Source organism: Nomascus leucogenys, chromosome 17 (assembly GCF_006542625.1).
Source record: "Nomascus leucogenys isolate Asia chromosome 17, Asia_NLE_v1, whole genome shotgun sequence".
In the NCBI taxonomy this organism is placed as follows: Eukaryota; Metazoa; Chordata; class Mammalia; order Primates; family Hylobatidae; genus Nomascus; species Nomascus leucogenys.
The window spans coordinates 39,233,026-39,254,360 of record NC_044397.1 but is presented as its reverse complement, the minus strand read 5'-3'; the positions used below and the strand labels follow the sequence as shown (position 1 = coordinate 39,254,360).

At 45.3% G+C, this 21,335-nt stretch overlaps 1 protein-coding gene across 1 annotated transcript; it reads left to right on the top strand.

The window, feature by feature from the left end:
- Positions 1-10,950: 10,950 nt before the first annotated feature.
- Positions 10,951-20,536, top strand: LOC115830813 (eukaryotic translation initiation factor 4H; the record flags this gene model as incomplete). The annotated part of the gene is made up of 6 exons (XM_030795600.1): positions 10,951-11,155; positions 13,008-13,072; positions 13,157-13,253; positions 13,590-13,649; positions 18,146-18,283; positions 18,575-20,536. Coding segments are annotated over 6 exons (705 nt in total), but the record flags the coding sequence as incomplete, so codon positions are not given.
- Between the last annotated feature and the right edge of the window lie 799 nt (positions 20,537-21,335).

Here is a 21,335-nt window from a genome sequence, read left to right as displayed (position 1 = left end):
CCTTCTGTCACCCAGGCTGGAGTGCAGTGGCAGGATCATAGCTCAATACAGCCTCGACTTCCCAGGCTCAAGCCATCCTCCCACCTCAGCCTCCCAAGTAGCTGGGACTACAGGGTGTGCCACCACGCCCAGCTAATTTTTGTATTTTTTGTAGAGACAGAGTGTCCCTATGTTGCCCAGGCTACTCTCAAACCCCTGGGCTCAAGGGATCTTCCTGCCTCAGCCTCCCAAGGCTTACTGTGTGAGCCACAGTACTCAGCCCCCAAGGCTTACTGTGTGAGCCACAGTACCCAGCCTTCAATTTATATTTCTTTTTTTTTTGGAGACGAGAGTCTCGCTCTGTCGCCCGGGCTGGAGTGCAGTGGTGCAATCTCGGCTCACTGCAAGCTCCGCTCCCGGGTTCACGCCATTCTCCTGCCTCAGCTTTCCAAGTAGCTGGGACTACAAGCGCCCGCCACCACGCCCGGCTAATTTTTTTTTTTTTTTTTTTTTTTTTTTGTATTTTTAGTAGAGACGGGGTTTCACTGCCCGGGTCTCGATCTCCTTGACCCTCGTGATCCCCCGCCTCGGCCTCTCCAAAGTGCTGGGATTACAAGCGTGAGCCACCGCGCCCGCCTTCAATTTATATTTCTATTAGAAATTAAGCTTAGTGGCTGGCAGTGTTCATACCTCTTATCCCAGCACTTTGGAAGCTGAAGCAGGCAGATCACTTGTGGCCAGAAGTTTAACCACCCTGCCAACGTGGCAAAACCCCACGTCTACTAAAAATACAAAAATAACGGGTTGTGGCGCACATACCTGTAATCTAGCTACTTGGGAGGCGAGCAGGAGAATTGCTTGAACCAGGGAGGCGAGGTTGCATTAGCTTGAGATCATGCCACTGCATTCCTCCAGCCTGGGCGACAGAGTGAGACTGTCTCCAAAAAAAAAAAAGAAAAAAATTAAGCTAGGTTTCGAAGACTTCACAATTTTAAGAGCTCCCTGGAAGTTAAACATACAAAGCAGACTCTGAAGTCTGTCCAGATCACACTCTGGCTTCCAGCTTCCCTGGAAGGTTCAGAAAGTATTTGCTGCCTGGTTGCTTTGCATCATGTGGCAGCTGATTAGACCTGCACACCCGGCACGAATGAGTGTGATGCATGATTTTGATAGAACCTAATGGCAGCTGTATGTACGTCTAAGACTTCTTTTTGTGTAAGTTGAATGTTCTTCGAAGTTTGCCCACGTCATGATTTATGTATTTCCATCTGATCAGGACCTTCTTGAAGTGCTCAAGTTGTGGCTGCTCCACGTTGACAAGCCTCTGGTTAAGCATGGCCTTCCAGTTCAGGGCTAGGGGGCCGTCACCTCCCTTTGTTCTGCACACTCTTCCTCTGTCTTTCATGTTACTCACATTTTGAGCCTTCTAAATGTCTGGCTTAATAGAAACAACTGGTTTCTCATACCTGCATCTGTCTCCACTCTTGGAATGTGTTGCTTTGGTTGACTTTATGGAGCAGCTCAATCCTTGCACAGATAATAGTTGGAAATGAAGGAGTAATCAAATAATTCTGGATATTAATATTTGATTCTATAGCAAAACTCAATAAGCAGTAGTTTCTATGAAGGTTAGTTGCAATGTGAAACCTAAACCTTATCAATAAACTCTTCATACTTTTACATTAAAGTTCATCATTTAGCCAGGCGCGGTGCTCACTCCTGTAACCCCAGACTTTTGGAGCCAAAGCAGGTGGATCACCTGAGGTCAGGAGTCTGAGACCAGCCTGGCTAACATGGCAAAACCCTATCTCTACTAAAAACACAAAAACTAGCTGGGCATGGTGGTGGGGCCCCTGTAGTCCCAGCTACTTGGGAGGCTGAAGCCATAGAATCGCTTGAACCTGGGAGGTGGAGTTTGCAGTGAGCCCAGATTGCGCCACTGCACTCCAGCCTGGGCTACAGGGTGAGACTCTGTATCCAAAAAAAAAAAAAAAAAAAAAAAGTCACTTTATCTTGTACTCTGACTGGATCCTTTACCAGTGCATACATTTGTAAGGTGTTGGTGATTTGGAAAAGACCTGTTCACTGAGCCAGGCAGAGCCATGCAGATCTTCCAAATGTTGGTACATTTTGTTATACAGCGTCAAAGTCACATTCACCATAGATGTTAGAAAAGTCTGTGAGTATTGAAAGGCTGTCAGGCTTATGTTGATGGATACAGGTTTTCTGAAACTCTTTTTTGCTTGAAAGCTTAAATTTTACCATTGGCAACAAATACTGTTATTTTGGCCAGGCGCTGTGGCTCATGTCTGTAATCCCAACACTTCGGAGGCCATGGCAGGAGAATCACTCTAGCCCAGTCTGGACAATATGTCAGACCTGGTCTTTTCAAAAACAAAATTAGCTGGTGTGGTGGTATATGCCTGTAGTCCCACCTACTTGGGAGGCTGAGGCTAGAGGATCACTTGAGTCCTGGAGGTTGAGGCTGCAGTGAGCAGTGATTGCACCACAGCACTCAAGTCTGGGCAACAGAGCAAGACCCTGTCTCAAAACAACCCAAATACTGTTCTTTTACTTAAGGAACAGACTTAACTTCATTTTTAAAAACTAATACCCATGTCTGAATAACCATAGTTTGTTCTATAGAAAGAACAGCTAGTTCAGCTTGTAGCTCAAGTGCTTTTCCTGGAGCAGCCATCAAGCTTGTGTATGCAGCAGAAGTGCTTTGCGTGTTTCATAACATAGGGTATTAAAAAGTGGGTCACGATTCATTTTTACTGCTTTACCAAGGATATTCCTAATTGAAGCTGTGATTTTTCTTCCTATTTTAAATACTTCAAGTGCATGGTGGGAAAGCATGAGTAATGCAGTTTGGTGCCCCTGCCTTCGTTGTATTAACACAAAGACCTGTTGTGAGATCAGTATAGGTCTTTGCTTTATAAATGTGGAATATTGTGAACCATTCTGGAACCATATTTTAAGGCATCAGCACACTGGAGCCTATGAAAGGTGATAGTGGGGATGGCCAGCTCTGAAACTTCATCTTAGGAGGAAGGGCTGAACAACTTCAGTGAGGACCTTCGAAGAAGCCTCAGCAGCAGTGATACAGCAGCTCTTAAGTCACTGGGACTGCTGAGTGGAAGAAAGGTGTGGCCCTCCAGGCCAGAATAGGACCAAAGGCTTACATCTTGGCCTTCTTCAGAGACTGCACAAATGTAAAGAACTGCTGCTTGAGCTAAATAATTGTTTTTTAATAGAGACAGGGTCTCGCTGTGTTGCCCAGGCTGGTCTCAAGCTACTGGGCTCAAGCAGTCCTCCTGCCTCGGCCTCCCAAAGTACTGGGAATACAGATGTGAGCCACTGTGCCCATCCGTAAGTAATTTTTTGTTAATGGAAGAATATCAGTGGGTCTAGATTGGACTGGAATTTTCTAGTCTTTCACTTCTCTAACATTTAAAAGTTAATCTTAACATTTTCATATGTAAACAAAGGTAGAGACTAGTATTTGGAACTCTAATGTAGCCATTATTTAGTTTTCTTTTTACTGTAATAAATATACATAACAATTTACCATTTCAACCTTCCCCACTCCCGCCCCCCCCCCCCCCCAATCCAGGCTGGAGTGCAGTGACACAATCATAGCTCAGTATAACTTCAACTAGCCTGGCTAGTGCTTTTTGTTGTTGTTGTTGTTGAGTCTCGCTCCACTGCCCAGGCTGGAGTGCAGTGGCATGATCTTGGCTCACTGCTAACTGCAACCTCTGCCTCTCGGGTGCACGCGATTCTCCCTCCTTAGCCTCCTGAGTAGCTGGGATACAGGCACCGCTACCACACTCGGCTAATTTTTGTGTGTTTTTAGTAGAGACGGGGTTTCACTGTGTTGGCCAGGCTGTTTTCGAACTCCTGACCTCAAGGGATCCGCTTGCTTTGGCCTCACAAAGTGCTAGGATTATAGGCTTGAGCCACCGTGCCCGGCCCCAGCTAGTTTTTTTGTTTTGTTTTTTGGTAGACGGGTCTCCCTTTGTTGCCTTAGCTGGTCTTGAACTAGCCTCAAGGGATGCTCCCGCCTTGACCTCCTAAAGTGCTGGATTGCAAGCATGAGCAACCACGCCCAGCCTCAACCATTTTTAAGTGTACAATTTAGTGGCATGGAGTACCTTCATAGTGTTGTGTAACCATTGCCACTATCTAGTTCCAGAACCTTTTCATCATCCAAACAGAAACTCTATACCCACTAAACAACTCCATTCCTTTCCAGTTTTAACCTCATAAACATTTTGACTATTTCTGTTACATCTATCTTCCCTACTTTTGGGTGGGGGTGTGGGCTAGGATAATTTAAGGCTAATCCTAGCCACCTATCATTCTAAAATAGTTTTTATTTTTTTTTTATTTTAATCCTCATCTTTGTGTTGGTAAATATATTATATACTTTAGAGCAATTTTTGTTTCAATTTTTATGGCTACCGTAGTAGATGTGTCTTATATATTCTTAATTTTTGTTTTGTTTTGTTTTGTTTTGTTTTCTGAGACAGTTTTGCTCTTGTTGCCCAGGCTGGAATGCAGTGGCGCTGTCTTGGCTCACCACAACCTCCACCTCCTGGGTTCAAGCGATTCTCCTGCCTCAGCCTCCCGAGTAGCTGGGATTACAGGCATGTGCCACCACACCCAGCAAATTTTGTATTTTTTGGCAGAGATAGAGCAGAACAGAGGGTTTCTCCATGTTGGTCAGGCTGGTCTCGAACTCCCGACCTCAGGTGATCTGCCTGCCTCGGCCTCCCAAAGTGCTGGGATTACAGGTGTGAGCCACCGAGCCCAGCCTTTTTTTTTTTTTTTTTTTTTTTTTTTTTGAGACGGAGTCTCACTCTGCCTCCCAGGCTAGAGCACAGTGGCGCGATCTCAGCTCACTGCAGCCTCGCCACCACCCTCAGCCTCCGAGTAGCTGGGGTTACAGGCGCCCGCCACCGTGCCCAGCTGATTTTTGTACTGTTTGTAAAGATGGGGTTTCACAATGTTGGCCAGGTTGGTCTTGAACTCCTGACCTCATGATCCACCCGCCTCAGCCTCCCAAAGTGCTGGGATTATAGGCGTGAGCCACTACACTCCGCCTCTTACATACTTTTCATACTTGAGTATGTTTCTAACAGATAAGGGCTTTTTTTTTTCTTTAACCAACAGTTTTTCCAGTACCCAGTGTTCAGTTTTTCCCAGTTTTTGCAAAGATGACTTTGTATAGTTGAATTGTTTGAATATGCAAAACATTACAGAAAAATGTAGAAAATTTAAAACATGAACCAAAGCATAACATAGTGACCTGTTCTGTATACCCATTACTACTCTTTAAGTGACCACTCTTCTCTATACTATTATGGTTTATAATAGTATAAATGGTATTTATCAAATAAAGGCTTGACCTTTGAGAGCTTAGCCATTTTTGATGATTGTCAAAAACCCAGATGTTACCTATTTGTAGATATGGGGTTTTGCCATGTTCCCCACGCTGGTCTCAAACTCCTGAGCTCAAGTGATCTCCCCACCTTGGCCTCCCGAAGTGCCGGGATTGCAGGTATGAGCCATGGCATCCGGCCAGTCATTTTCTTTGGTTTACACTACTTTACCCTTCTGAGCCTTACTTTCCCCAAATGAGAGCTAGAAACTCCTCTGTTGGGAGGATTAAATGAGACGTGTCTCATAATTTGGAGGCATGGTCTTACCCTGTCGCCCAGGCTGGAGTGCAGTTGCGCAATCACAGCCTCCCAAAGTGCTGGGACTACAGGCCGGAGCCACATGCCCATGCCCAGCCTCGAGCACTCAACTTTTCTGTTGCATCTACTTACTGGATACATCCCTACCCTCATAACATCTACTCTTTTTTTTTTTTGAGACGGAGTCTCGCTCTGTCCCCAGGCTGGAGTGCAGTGGCGCAATCTCGGCTCACTGCAAGCTCCGCCTCCCGGGTTCACGCCATTCTCCTGCCTCAGCCTCCTGAGTAGCTGGGACTACAGGCGCCCGCCAACACGCCCGGCTAATTTTTTGTATTTTTAGTAGAGACGGGGTTTCACCGTGTTAGCCAGGATGGTCTCGATCTCCTGACCTCGTGATCCGCCCGCCTTGGCCTCCCAAAGTGCTGGGATTACAGGCTTGAGCCACTGCGCCCGGCCAACATCTACTCTTTACATTGGCTTCTTTTTATAGTTACCCTCTCTCAGTCTCCTTTGACACCTATAGATCTTTTCTGGCTTACCCTAAGGATTCAGTATTGGCCCCATCTGCCCTCTGGAAGTGGAGTCCACTTCTCTTGCTCTCTGCTGTGCTGCATATCCTGGCTCCCAACTGCTCCACCCTGGAGAGACTGTTCTCATTGCTATCTTCTGGATTTTCTGCAGTCCTTTGCTTGTGATACGATTTCTTCTTTCCAAATTATCAGCTCCTTGAGGGCAGAAACCGGGTCTTAGGTTTGTGCCTTCTCTACACTCTCTCCACCCTTCATAGACATGCAGATACGTGGTTGATTTGAGTAAAGAAAAGTGATTTGCCCATCAAGGATTTTAGTCACACTTGGAGCCAAAAGTAGGATTTACTGAAGCTGTAATTGACTACTTTAATCTTTCATAATCAATAGACTGTTCCTAGTGGGCAGTAGAAAGGACACTGCTCAGTAGTGGCAAAGAGTTTGCAGCACAGACCTTGACTTCAGGTGTCCTGAATTGGCACGCTCTGCTGATCTGTTCCTGTTCTACACGCACTCCTGCCAGCCCAGTGTAGCCTCAAGCCTGTTGGGTCTACCCAGGAGCATGGCAGAATTATTGTTAAACTTTTATATAGCACTTGTACTTACAAAATGTTTTTGTGGTCAGCTTTAAACTTATAAAATCAAGATTGAAATATAAAATAACAGACAGGAAAACATAGGTACAGAGGTAATTTGGCAGAGGTCCTACATCAAGCTAGTTAAGGTGTCAAGTGAACCTGTTCTCCCGTGTGTTGTTATTGATCTGTGTAGGAATGTACTGAATTTCACAAAACACAGCTTATTTATTTAGGTAGTAGTCCCCCAAACTTGAATCTAGTGAAAGGTGGCAGACATTTTAGCTCAGAGTTTTCTGACATTGGATTTTGTAAATGAATTGGTGGGTAACAGATCTGTATCATCCTATGTGATGTGTACTCTGGGGTTTGTGTCTCAAGTGACTGTCACACAGTGGACACTTCACCAGTGCTAGCTTGAGTGAAGTCTACCTCCATGGCCCAGCCCTGCTGCCCCCTAGTGATTTCATTGAATGGGATGAAAAGGTAAAAAGTGCTTAAGACCTGTAGAAGGGACTACATCAGGTAAGGTATGGGAATATTTAGGACTACTTTGGTAATTATTGAAAAGTCTAGAGTATTAAGCCACTGGTGGTTTTGTGAGGCACGAGTGAGTTTAACGATTCGGTGGGCTTTGGTGTATCTTTGTTCCAGAATTATATCACCAGTTAGCTGTTAGGTGCTGCCATTTGGTAACGTGCCAACTTTTCAAAAATGGTTTGCCCCAAAGTAGATGTTTCTATCTTTTCCAAAGCCAGAGCCACCTTCCTATCCTAGTGCATTTTTAGCAGTGCCCCATCATCTTACTGGCATTCACCTGGGCTTCCTATGCTCAATCAGGGGTCAAGTCTGGCCTGATCTCAGTTCCACAGTTCCTCTACTCTGTAAGTTCCAGCACAATTAGCAAGCCTTCGCACCTCCATTTTCCTTACTTAGCAACTACATCAAGAGAGAGAGTTTATCATCTCTCTTCATCCTCACCCTCCTTTTTAGTTTTTATGTATATGTTACACATTCATACACACAAACATACCTGCATATATACACGTGTTTTACACGCCCCACACAACTGTGAGCTGCTTACATACAAGACGGTCTTTTAACATCATTACGCATCCCTAGATGTTTAATGTTGAGTAATGAATTTAAAGTGTTTTTTTTTTTAACATTCACCCTCCATTTTTATGGTTTTCCACATGTTTATACTGCATCTTGTTTTTTGTTTGTTTGGTTTTGTTGTTGTTGTGGTTGTTTGGGGTTTTTTTGGTTTTTGTTTTTTGTTTGTTTTTGTTTTTGTTTGTTTGTTTGTTTTTGAGATGGAGTCTTGCTCTGTAGCCCAGGCTGGAGTGCAGTGACACAGTCTCAGCTCACTGCAAGCTCCACCTCAGCCTATGAAGTAGCTGGGATTACAAGTGTGTGCTACCACACCCAGCTAGTTTTTGTATTTTTAGTAGAGACGGAGTTTTACCATGTTGGCCAGGCTGGTCTTGAAGTTCTGGCCTCAAGTGATCCGCCCACCTTGACCTCCCAAAGTGCTGGGATTACAAGTATGAGCCACCGTGCCCGGCCTTTTTTTTTTTTTTTTTTTCTTCAGTTGGAAACAGTCTCCTTCTGTCACCCAGGCTGGAGTGCAGTGGCACCATCACAGTTCACTGCAGCAACAACCTCCTGGGCTCAGGTGATCCTCCCACCTCAGCCTCCCAGGCTTGGGACTACAAGTGTAGACCATCACTCCTGGCTAATTTTTTGTATTTTTTTTAGAGATGGGGTCTTACTGTGTTGGCCAGGCTGGTCTTGAACTCCTGGCTTTAAGTGATCCTCCCGCCTCAGCCTCCCAAACTGTTGAGATTACAGGCATGAGCCACTGGGCCCGGCCTTATACTGTAACTCATATATTTATTATCCAGTCCTAAATAGTATCTTATTGAAAATATTTTAGGATTTATGGTTTTGGAGATACCAGCGATAGAGTACTATTGGCAAAGGTTATTGAAATGCAAAATAAGTCACCTTTACTAGGCCCAGAAAGATGGGAGAAGTGGGCAGGTGGGATGCAATTCACTTGTAAACCTATTTTCTGGTGGTCTTAGAACAGAACGTGGAACTTCCTATTGGAAAGTACCAGAATTCTGAATCATGAAACTTAAATTTTTTTTTTTTTAACCGTCAAAAAATCATCACAGCTTGGTTGACCCTTCTACTTTAGAAGAATGCTTTAATGAATAATATTTGTCTGCAAGACACCTGGAATTTATCTTCAGGAAGAAGTGGAATTTCCGTTGTGTTTCTAGCAGTATGTAGATGAAAGACCAGGTTGCTCTCTAAGATGGTTATTAATATTTCCCCTGCAAAGAGGGTGCCTTTGAGCAGGTCTTTGGTTGTTGTGAAGGATCTCATTTATTTGAACGCATTTCCCGTTTAGAAAAAAAAACTGCAGCTGGCTGCCAGCACAGTATTCTTGGAGCAAACAGGAAATGGGTTAAATGTCTGTTTCAAAAAAACATCACCACCTTAATTTTTTTTCCTCCTGAGTTTTCCAAACGTCTTATTTTGAAAATTTTCAAATCTACAATAAGGTTGAAATAATGGTACAGTTGGATGACGCTAGTGGATGCAGAAGTGACTATTCTGCCTTGTTTGCCGAATCCTTGCTGCATACCTGCACACATGCCCTTTACGCTGACCTGCTTGAAAACAAATGTTGGCCGCCTTGGCACTTCACTTCTAATGACTTTAAGTCTCTCCTGGGGCATTCTTATGGCAATATCGTTTTAATATAATAATCTATTTATACTATATTCTGATTTCTTTTTCTTTTTTTTGAGATGGACTCTCGCTCTGTCGCCCAGGCTGGAGTGCAGTGATGTGATCTCGGCTCACTACAACCCCCACTTCCCGGGTTCACGCGATTCTCGTGCCTCAGCCTGCCAAGTAGCTGGGATTACAGGCATGCGCCACCACACCCAGCTAATTTTGTATTTTTAGTAGAGACGGGGTTTTACCATGTTGGTCAGGCTGATCTTGAACTCCTGACCTCAAGTGATCCACCCACCTCGGCCTCCCAAAGTGCTGTATTAGGATTAACTCAATTTTACAAATAAAATAAAGCTTAGAGAAGTTGAATAACTTCTCAAGGTCATATGCTAGTAAGTGACAGAGGCTAGATTTAAACCAATATCTACGCAGAGTAAACGACGCTTGATACAGCTGAGGAGATGACATCAAGGTTGAAATGGATTGGTAATGCAAGCCATGTATTTGAGGACCCTGTGAAGTATTGCACGAGAGTGTTAGGTATGTCAGTACTTGCTGTGTGACATCTAAAATTTTTATTAGGACATTCTTATGCCCATAATCAGGCAATAAGGAGAAATTATTTATTTATTTATTTATTTTTTTTTTTTGAGACGGATTCTCAGTCTGTCACCTGAGCTAAAGTGCGGTGGCACGATCTTGGCTCACTGCAGCCTCTGCTTCCCAGGTTCAAGCGATAGGAGAAATAATTCTATTATGTATGAATGTGTTAAACGTAAGCAACTTCAGTAATCCTTCTTCTGAATACAACATTACTTCTAGACCGTCCATTTCTGTATTTCTTAGCACCACGGTGTGTGAAGGAGGGTACTTGCTTAGGTTTTAGGATGTAAATACTGCAGATAGAGATTCTGAGTGAATAGGAGAGAAGCAGTTGTCTTAGGAAGGTATGTTATGTTTGGGCTGGGCATGGTGGCTCACACCTGTAATCTCAGCACTTTGGGAGGCTGAGGCAGGCAGATCACCTGAGGTCAGGAGTTGGAGACCAGCTTGGCCAACATGGTGAAACCCTGTTTCTACTAAAAATATGCAAATTAGCCAGGTGTAGTGGCGCATGCCTGTAATCTCAGCATCCTTAGAAGGCTGAGACAGGAGAATCTCTTGAACCCAGGAAGCAGAGGTTCCAGTGAGCCGAGATTGTGCCACTGCACTCCAGCCTGGGCAACAGAGTGACAGTCTGTCTCAAAAAAATTTTCTTTTCCTTTTTTTTTTTCTTTCTCCAGCCATTCTCTGTAACAGTCTTGTGGTACATTCGAGCAGAGTGCCTCACCTGGGGCGCTGGCGGCATAGCTCAGCGGAAGAATGCTTTACTTGTTTTGCTTATTCCACTCTGGGCACACTTGAATCCTATTTGTCTCCCCTCCTAGGTCCCGCGGGAGTGCTGGTGGCCATGGTTCCCGTAGCCAGAAGGAGTTGCCCACAGAGCCCCCCTACACAGCATACGTAGGAAATCTACCTTTTAATACGGTTCAGGGTGACATAGATGCTATCTTTAAGGATCTCAGCATAAGGAGTGTACGGCTAGTCAGAGACAAAGACACAGATAAATTTAAAGGTGAGTTTGGGGGATTCTTATTGTATATTACTGTAAAGGGTGGGGGAGGATGGGAAGGGGTTCTAAATAAAAATAGATTTGTGAACCAGAGGCTCTAATGAGGAAAATGTTTTAAACATTTGCCTGGTCTAAGTGGCCGAAAGAAACATAACTCTTCAACTCACAGGTCTTCAGTTCACTTAGGGGAAAATGTTTTGTACAGTGTAGTTCATAGAAATACATGGCATATGCCCAGGTTTGTGAGCCTGACCTCTACAGCAGTCCTGTCTGCCAGTAAAGGAGTTCCCCAGGAGAGAGAGGAATAGAGCCGAGGACTCTTAGGCACATTCCTCCTGGAATGACTCATAGATTTTCCTTGGTAGTTATCGTGTCATCCAGTTATCATAAAACCCAGAAGAGAAGCAGCCAGTGCTGTCAGTGTGCATTTGTAAATTTGGAGAGTGCTTGGGAGGGCTGGCTGAGATTTCAGATATGGTATCTATAGGTCGTGTGTCTGTAGGGTGCAGGAGCAAAGAGCAGGAAGAAGAAGGGATCCGAGCAGCATTCTCCTGCCTACAGGGCTTCCTGAAGGAAGTGTGCCTGCTGTGTAAGTGCAGGATGCTAGGTCCCAGGATGTTTGGCCCACATAATCCACCCAAAAGCACATCTGTGACAAGTATGGGGTAACTTGTGGTGGGGAGCTGTGCCAACAGTCGAGAAGGCCTTGCTGACCTGGGTGGTTTTGTGTGTCGGTGGCATTCTTACTCTTTTTGACTTCAGAATCTAAAGCCACATGTAGTGTGTAATCAAACAGTGAAAACAAATTTATCAGTTACACTTGTGAAACTAAGCTCCAGTAAGCATTAGGAATTAAACTTTGGATTGGAGTGTGTGGGTGAGCCTAGCCTTTGGGCTGGGTCAGTCGCCACAGGCTTTGGAGTTTGGCTCATAGAGGACCATCTTCACTTGAGCAGCTCTAGAAGATGAGATTGGGCATCTGTTGCTTCTGTGAAGTTGGGGGTAGTTTTCTCCATTATTCTCAACATTGAATCCACTTAGGGAGGAAAGCCAGGGGGACATCCCTCCAGCCAAGGCAGTATGTTCTTAACACACAGTTGGTAAACAGGGAAAGTTTGGACTCAGGCCTTTAGGGCACTTGCAGTCTAGTGGGCTTCAAAGATGAAGTGTGATTATTAAGTTATTACACAGGGCAAGGATGCTGGGGGAGAGGGGATGCAGGGTGCAGTGCCGGCATCTGGGGAGTAATGAACTAGATTTAGACTCCAGAGAGCAAGGAAGGGGCAGTATCAGACCCCTGGCATCAGGGACACAGGTTGTCAGTAACACGTACTTGGACCCAGGCCACCTGTCTTTTAATTAACATTCAGAGAAGAATGCCCTGATTGCCAAGGATATATTTTCAGCTTTGTGAAGCAAATTTTATATCAGTTACCTGAGTAGTAAGTTAAATCGGCACTTTAAGCCTCTTTCTTCAGAGCATTTTGGGTACCAAGTTTGAAATCTATGAAATCTAATCCTCACTTAGATTAAATAGTCATTCAGAAGTCAGAAGAGCTCTGCAGATGGCCTGAGAAAGGTTTGAATATTATGGTTAAAACATTCAAGAAGAAAGCTTTCTAGAAACGCAGCTGCTATTTCAGTGCATGTTCAGTTAGCATTTTCTGACTGATAAAATAGAATTGAGAGGGAGGAATGCCAGTCAGGGTTCTATCTACTGAAAGGCTCTCCTAGTCTGCCATCATCTAGACAACAGAATGGTAGTTGTGACGTGGAGAAATAGTGTGAATAGGATCTTCCCACATCTTTAACCCAGAATTACTTGAGGAAATCGGGGTCTTCTTTTCTTTTCCAGGATTCTGCTATGTAGAATTCGATGAAGTGGATTCCCTTAAGGAAGCCTTGACATACGATGGTGCAGTAAGTATCCTCAGGTTTTCTCTGTCATAGCAGTTGAGATTGTTTTCTTTTCCAGTACTTACACTATTTTCCCTTTATCATTAGCTGTTGGGCGATCGGTCACTTCGTGTGGACATTGCAGAAGGCAGAAAACAAGATAAAGGTGGCTTTGGATTCAGAAAAGGTGGACCAGATGACAGAGGTGATTGGTTCTTCTAAAGCTGAACATCATAAAGATTTGCAGTATGCCTATCAATTCCAACTCGTGAACGTTCCTAGTAGAACTCGATTATCTCATAGGTGTGATAGGTTCTCGTGAGCTCTTAAAAGTTTGCGTAAAATCCTAGAAAGAATGACTGATGCTTCTGCAAGCCTGGTGTTTTTTGTTTTTTGTTTTTCTGTTGGAAGCAAAAACTCTTAAAATGATTTCATTGAACCTTCCATCACATGAGTTGTATGTCTTCCAAGTGAATTTTTCCATGTTTGCGCAGCAAGGTAATGACACGACCTCAATTTTATCTTTTTTGTTTATCCTCAGGAATGGGTAGCTCTCGAGAATCTAGAGGTGGATGGGATTCCCGGGATGACTTCAATTCTGGTATCAGTATTTAAAGTATCACCACTTAATTTTTCCTAGGGGCCTTGCTGCTGTTGTCTGTTTCTTATGAGTAGCCCGCCTGGCCGGACTAGTTATTTAGTTCCTTTAACAAATACAACTCTCCTGCAAGGTGTCCAGGCATGCAAGTAGGCCTCTGTTAGAGCCTGTGGTGGCAGGACTTGAAGGCTCCACACTGTGGGCGGGTGAGCCCCACACACCTTCTGTGGTCACCTTTGTTAGCCTGCAGTTCCTTGGATGTGCACAGGCCTGGGTCCTTGAGCTCGCTCAGCAGTCTTTCTCAGACTCTAGCCCAGGGAAACTCCTCTGGTTTTGTGTATGGCACCAAGGGAAGTACTGTTCCTTCTGGAAAACATAGGGTAGAGGTTTGGGCTCTTGCATGGTGAAAGGTAGTCCTGATGGCCCTTTTTTTTTCTTGGAGGATTGTGGGGAGGTCCAGTCCCTTGATGGTGGACATGATCCACTTCACCGTTCTCTTTCTTAGCCAACCCAGGCAGACCAGCTGGTGGTGTAGCACAAAGCATCAGTCCACACGCCAGGCCTCTGCTCTGCAGGGTGATCTTCAGCATGTGTTTCATCTTTACTTTCTGTTTTTAAATTACAAAAGTATAATTTTTTGTATGTGTACATGATAAAAACTTCAGTTGTAACAGAAAGGTAGGAAAAGAAAAACAAAATTTGTTCTCTTTCCCACAAACTTGGGATGTGCTCTCATGCTGTGCTGTATAGAACACCAGCACCCTCCCTGCATCAAAACAAAACTGGTGTAAGGTAGTGGGTAAGTATGGGAGGGACTGGTGCACACCGTCTTGTGAGTCTGAGATTTTTAAAAACTCAGCTTTGGCTGAACAGATGACGACTATCTGTTGAATAATATAGTTCTTAAAAAGTCCTGTAGCCAGTCAGAAATGAGCTTATTCATAAAAGTGCAGTATGGTGGAGTCAATCTGTAATTTTATGTATAAGCTAGTCTCTGATTGAAACGTGCAGCAGCTGTCTTCTCAGAGCCAACCAGCAGCTCAGAGAACAGCCTTTTCCCCCTGCCAGTTTGGTATTCGCAGGTGCTATAGAAGTTGCCCACATGCTAACGTCTTTCTACCCTTGGCTTAGCTTGGCCACTGGCGCTCAAGCAGAAACACAGTGAACATGGCCATGGCCTGGCCACCACCAGTTCTGGTGGGAACTGCAGTGTTTGGTGACATCTCAAACCCAATGTGGGCTCACTCGATGGAGTAATGGCTAATTTGATACTTTATACATTATTTGCGAGAGTAGATCTTTTTTACTTTTTAATAGGATGGTGCTATTTTTTTTTTTAATGATACCTGCTCATTGTAAAAAACAAAATAGAGCAACAGAAAAGTACCAAGAAAGCAAAAACATTTCATCATCAGAAATAGCCAGTGTTAAACTAAGCTTTGTAAAGAAAACTCTGAAGATTCTCATGAATAGTTTGCTTCCTAGAAACCCACCAACAGATTTGTTTTGTTTTGTTTTGTTTTGTTTTGTTTTGTTTTGTTTTGTTTGAGACGGAGTCTCGCTTTGTTGCCCAGGCTGGAGTGCAGTGGTGTGCTCTCGGCTCACTGCAAGCTCTGCGTCCCGGGTTCATGCCATTCTCCTGCCTCAGCCTCCCAAGTAGCTGGGACTACAGGCGCCCACCACCACGCCCGGCTAATTTTTTGTATTTTTAGTAGAGACGGGGTTTCATCATGTTAGCCAGGATGGTCTCGATCTCCTGACCTCGTGATCCACCCGCCTCAGCCTCCCAAAGTGCTGGGATTACAGGCGTGAGCCACCGCGTCTGGCCCCCACCAACAGATTTGATGAGAGATCCTTGTTCATCTGCTTCACCAGCGTGGTGTGAGCTATTTGTTTCATGCTAGACATTGGTGGTCGAAATCATTTAATCTCATAATAAAGGGTGTAAATTTACTTTGTACTCACGTGGAAAGGTACACCTCACAGTTTAGTTTGGGGGAAACGTGAAGTTAAATGTTTGAATACTAACTAGGCTTGTTCACTAAACTGTGTAATGTGGTGGGTAAAAGACTTTGTAAAGGACCTTATACTGGACTATATGCCTCCCAGTGTATTTCCCCTAAAGCAGTGCTCCTACTGATCTAAATCTGTTTAGACTTGTTTTCATTACTTGGTTTGTTAAAGTTGATTATTTAACTCAGTCTCTGAACTGGGTGTGAGATCCCTTGATTGGTTTCCAAAACCCTTGCCACCTTTAAAGAATAGAAATCGGCCCCCACCACGGGTGATGCAGTCGGCGCTCGTCATTGGAGGTGGTTCTGTGGAGTTGCTATAACACTGAATGAGCCCGTGCAGTGCTGCTCCTGTGCGCCTTGGATCACAACATTTTCATCAGCTGATCATACCTAACATTGCTTTATATGACTTTTTTTTTTTTTTTTTTTTTTTTTTTTTGAGACAGAGGCTCACTCTTTTGCCCAGGCTGGAGTGCAGTGGCGTGATTTCGGTTGACTGCAACCTCTGCCTCCTGGGTTCAAGCGATTCTCCTGCCTCCGCCTCCCAAGTAGCTGGGATTACAGGTGCACACCACCACACCCGGCTAATTTTTATATTTTTAGTAGAGACGGGGTCTCTCCATGTTGGTCAGGCTGGTCTCGAACTCCCAACATCAGGTGATCCGCCCACCTCTGCCTCCCAGAGTGCTGGGATTACAGGCGTGAGCCACCACGCCCAGCCTGTGTGACCTTGATTTTAAAGACGCCTCATTTAATGTTAGTGTTGATTCATTTAATAGTGTTAACATTGAACTCAGGGCCAGCTGTAGTAAGTAGTCTGTAGTGCCATCATTTCAGCCTGTTAGAAAGCTCATCCCACACCGGTTTTGTCTGTGAGACACCTGACAGCCAGCCTGCACTTAGGAACAGCAGACAGCACTTCACACTGCACCTGGGGCCAACTTTAGACAGCGATGTCACCAGAAAAAGCCCAAAGGGCAAAACACCCGACACATTGTGAAAAGACTTGACAGTTAAGAACTGAAGCAGGCAGAGCATTGTCTTTTTCTGCCTCAGCTGGGATCGTCGCGTCTGTGCAGGTCCAGGACTGACTGCAGAAATGGTGCTGGTATCCAGCTTGGAATTACACATGAATTTTAGCGACTGGGTGGATTTGCAAATATGGGATCTGTGGATAATGAGGATGACTGTATAGTGCATACCGCGGGCTCTGAGGGTTCTTCTCAAAGACGAGCTCCCTGAAAGCTTGGGGCCTTGGCACCACTCTTGCAGAGAGTAGCAGCGGCAACCCCTGAGTGCACAACCGACAGCAGCAAGCTCATTTGTTTAATTATGGTTTAACTTCTTTTCGCCAGTTTTTTTTTTCCTTGAGACAGAGTCTCACTTCATCACCCAGGCTGGAGTGTAATGTCACTATCTCGGCTCACTGCACCCTCCACCTTTCGGGTTCGAGCGATTATCCTGCCTCAGCCTCATGAGTAGCTGGAACCCCAGGCATGCACCACGATGCCCATCTAATTTTTGTGTTTTTTGTAGAGACTGAGTCTCACTGTGTTGCCCAGCCTGGTCCTGAACTCCTATACTCAAGTGATCCTCCCACCTCAGCCTCCCAAAGTGCTGAGATTACAGGCGTGAACCACTCTTTTTACCAAATTTTAACATCAGTAGGTTATACAGTTAAAGTTTAGCTTTCACTTAAGTACAAACCTAAAGGCCCCTTAAGACCATTGAGAAAATACTCTTTCCTCCTACACACCAGTGGGAATTCAGCATTTCTAAATGAGATGCAGTTTACTTCTGCCAAGAGCCCACTTAGCAGGCACACAAATGAATGGGGAAAGAACACTTTGCCCCCACAGGAGGCACCAGTGGGGGCAAGACACTGTGCTCTCTGCCCTATGCCCCTCTGTGTAGGGCATGGCCAATTTTGGATAACTGCTTTGTTTACCACCCAGGTGCTTTGCTTGTAGAATGGCCCACACCTACCTAAAATGCAGCCAAAACAGGAAAATTAGGACTTTGTATTTTTATTTTGTCTTCATATAGCTTTTTCTTGTGATTTTTGTTTTCTGAGTTGTAAATACTTCTAAATTTCAGGTTTATCTTTTAAAATAGCTGTATAGATTTCTATTAGAAAATAGAGTTCAACCTGCTTTGAGGCTTTCTTGTTTTTCTTAAACCGTATTAAAATACAGTTTCGTGGTATTAATATTTTTCTATTTTTCCTGCAAGCTGAGCATGTAAACAGCCCGTTTGTTTGCTCTCCTAAGATCTTGATTCCTTTTTCTTTGGGAAGTCTGTTAGCACTGTCATTACTCCACACATTGGCATTTGGACCCACTTTTAACACACTTTATTTTGGAGAGACTTCAGATACTGGACAAACTGAAGAATTTGAAATTAAACAATTCCCAGAACGTTATTCTATAAGCAGTTTGGAGATGATAGTTTGAAAAGTAATTCAGTGTCCTGTTTCTTCCTCAGGCTTCAGGGATGACTTCTTAGGGGGCAGGGGAGGGAGTCGCCCAGGTGATCGGCGAACAGGCCCCCCCATGGGCAGCCGCTTCAGAGATGGCCCTCCCCTCCGCGGATCCAACATGGATTTCAGAGAACCCACAGAAGGTACAGGCTCATGTGTCAGTGGAGGGCATCTTGTCCTGATGGGATGATCATGGCCAGTTCACACCCCATGGGGACTTGGCCTTCCTACGGCACACAAAGTTGTCGGCATAGATCCCCACGTTCTCCGGAATAGCAAGTTCACCTTGGTCTTTAGAGCATCTGCTGATGGGGTAGCAGGCCAGGTGAATTTTAAAAAGTGGGCTGGTTTGCTGACAGCAACATCAGCGTGGTCGTTTTGCTGGATGTGGAATGGGATCCACACTCTGACAAACTCTGCTTTTTCTCCCCTAGAGGAAAGAGCACAGAGACCACGACTCCAGCTTAAACCTCGAACAGTCGCGACGCCCCTCAATCAAGTAGCCAATCCCAACTCTGCTATCTTCGGGGGTGCCAGGCCTAGAGAGGAAGTCGTTCAAAAGGAGCAAGAATGAGCCTGCGGTTGGGAGGGAATGGGGCATGGGGGATTAGAGCAGGACCACAGCCTGGTGAGTCCCTGGGCAGCCGTCCTGCAGCCGCTACTCCTGCGCCTGCCATTGGCCTCCTCACAGCGGAAACACAGCTTGTGAGTGCATGTCAGCTGTTAACAAGTGGTTTTTAGTACATTCTGGGCTTTGCTGTATCTATCTAGTGCCTGTTTGTGCGTTTTTTTCTTTCTTCCGCTGCTTCCCCATTTTCCTTCTGTCCTTTTCCTCCTGCTCCTTGTTTTCCCAGCAGCACATGGGGTTCCTCGGAGGAGCGGAGGTGGCCCCCTTGGGTGGGGGGCGTTTGGGCTGCGGTGCTGCGACATTTTTCTTTTGCTTTCTCTTTTTACTTTAGACACTGGCCCAACTCCAGGCGTTTCCTTTCATTTCCTCAGTGCTTCTCTTCCGACCTGCATGTTGAGTTCTGTATTGCTGGGGCTTCCGACAAAAACCAGAGTCACTGACAGAGGGAACGGGAGGGACCTTGTTGGTATTCAGCTGTGATGGATATAGAGAATCGGAGGCACCTTGTTTTCACAACTAGGATAAAAATATCTGCAGGGTCCTTTCCATTCCTATTTAGAGGGAGTCCTGGCTCCATGACCCCCTCCCAAGTGGACTGTCCAAGCAGATAGGCTCACACGAGAAACAGTGAGGCTGAAAGTGGGGGCCATGGAAGAGCGGTAGGGAGTCCACGGAGAAGATGCAGTGAATGCTCGCATGGATTCACACGTGTTTGTTACCGCTTTTTCGAGGCGGTGTCCCAGCTAGTTCACTCCTTTCACCGTGCATGGTGGAGGCTCCCGCCTCTGGCCGGGTGCAGTGAACGGCCAGCTGGTTTCTTTTCTGCTGGGCCAAGGCACTTTGGGGGTGGAGGAGGTAGTGCTGGCGCTGCGCTGGGCTGACTGCGGCGCTGATGCGGCGTTTCCCCCCATCCCTGTTGCCTGTGTGTTGTGTGGATCTGTTCCTAGTATAGGCAACATAATGAGATACTGTGCTTCCCACCTCCCCTTCAGTTCAGAGCCAAAATGGGTCTAGAATCTGGCACTTTACTCATTTCCTTTGATAAATTAAATTGTACTATGCAGAGCTGTCAGGAACCTTCAGATAGCAGTAGAGGACTGCAGCTGTCTAGGTCTGCGGCCACATCTTGGGGACACACGATTGTTCCCATGTGCAGGGTTCAGCACTTACGTGGGAGTGCTAGGGGTTAGGCTTTTGAGCTTGAACACCTGCGTGTGAACAGATGAAAAATCCTTCAGTACCCAAGTCCCAGTCTGTCCTGTGGGGAGCAGTTTGGGGGCGGCCGGCAGCAGGAGCCTGGGAAAGAGGCGCTCGCCAGGTGATGGCAGGGCCAGGGTGGCCTGGGGTGCCCAGCAGAATGTGCTTAGTATTTGGTCACCAGCCGTCATCCTGGGCTTTTCCTACTGTGTCTTGTTACAAGGCCTCAGCAATCCACAGAACTCTCTCTCCTTCCTTACACCTGTCAGCTTCTCTGCTTCTGAGATAAGAACCATTTGTGTAACACCAATACTTAACTTCAGAAAGACATGCATTATGTGGTTGTAATCAAACCCGATGCTTTCAGATGACCTACTTACATCTTCAATGTGGATAAGATAAAGAACAAAACAAATGCATCTAAACTTCTGGGCAATCCAGTTGACTTTTAAATGTAAGAATGGAATTCCAAACACTTAACACATTCAGCTATATGACAGAAAGTAAATCTATGGATATGGTATTTTGTGAATGATCTTTTAAATAAAAGAAAACCTTACGTAATATTTAATGCTTGCCTTTATTTTTGAGTTCTTTTTAGCTGCTCATGGAATGTAACAATTTTAAATTTGGGAAGTACCATTGAAATGGAAGAGTCCCTGTCATTTTAATTCTGGGATGAGTGAAGTTATTTTAAAAGCTGGTGATGATTAGAAATAGGATGCCAATTTTTTCCCCTCACTTGCTAAAAATGTCCTTTTCCCAACCAGGCAGAAACCTTGAAAGTCTGGCTGTTTTGGGTTAGGTAAAGGAACATAATTTTTTTTTCCCAAGATGGAAGAAATCAGGCATTTACACAACATGTGGCCTCTTTTAACATCTGCTTGTAAACGAAATTCTCGGTGCCCTTCATGGCTGGGAGGGCTGCTGCTTCCTGACAAGCAGATCCTGACTGGGGAGTTGGCTGCTGTAGGTTGCGTTGGGTAGTGTTAGGACAAGAGCTGAGTGGGCAGGGTGCGGGGCACGAACTGCGTGTTTGGCAAAGTCCTGGCTGGCTTTGGAAGGGGCTGTGGCCAAGGAGACCTCGCCTACCTTGAGGTAGGAGCATTGTCTGGTGATGGAGGACCCCGGAACACGACTAAATTTTAGTAAGGTGGGCAGGGGCTGTTCAGGTGGGTGCCTAGAGTAACTCTTCTGCTTCAACTACTTCCTACCCAAGAGTAGGTGGTAGAGAGGACTGGTGTTTCAGATACAGGGTCTCCCTCTGTCACCCAGACAGGAGTGCAGTGGCGTGATCTTGGCTCACTGCAGCCTCCGCCTCACGGGTTCAAGTGATCCTCCTGTCAGCCTCCCAAGTATCAGGGATTACA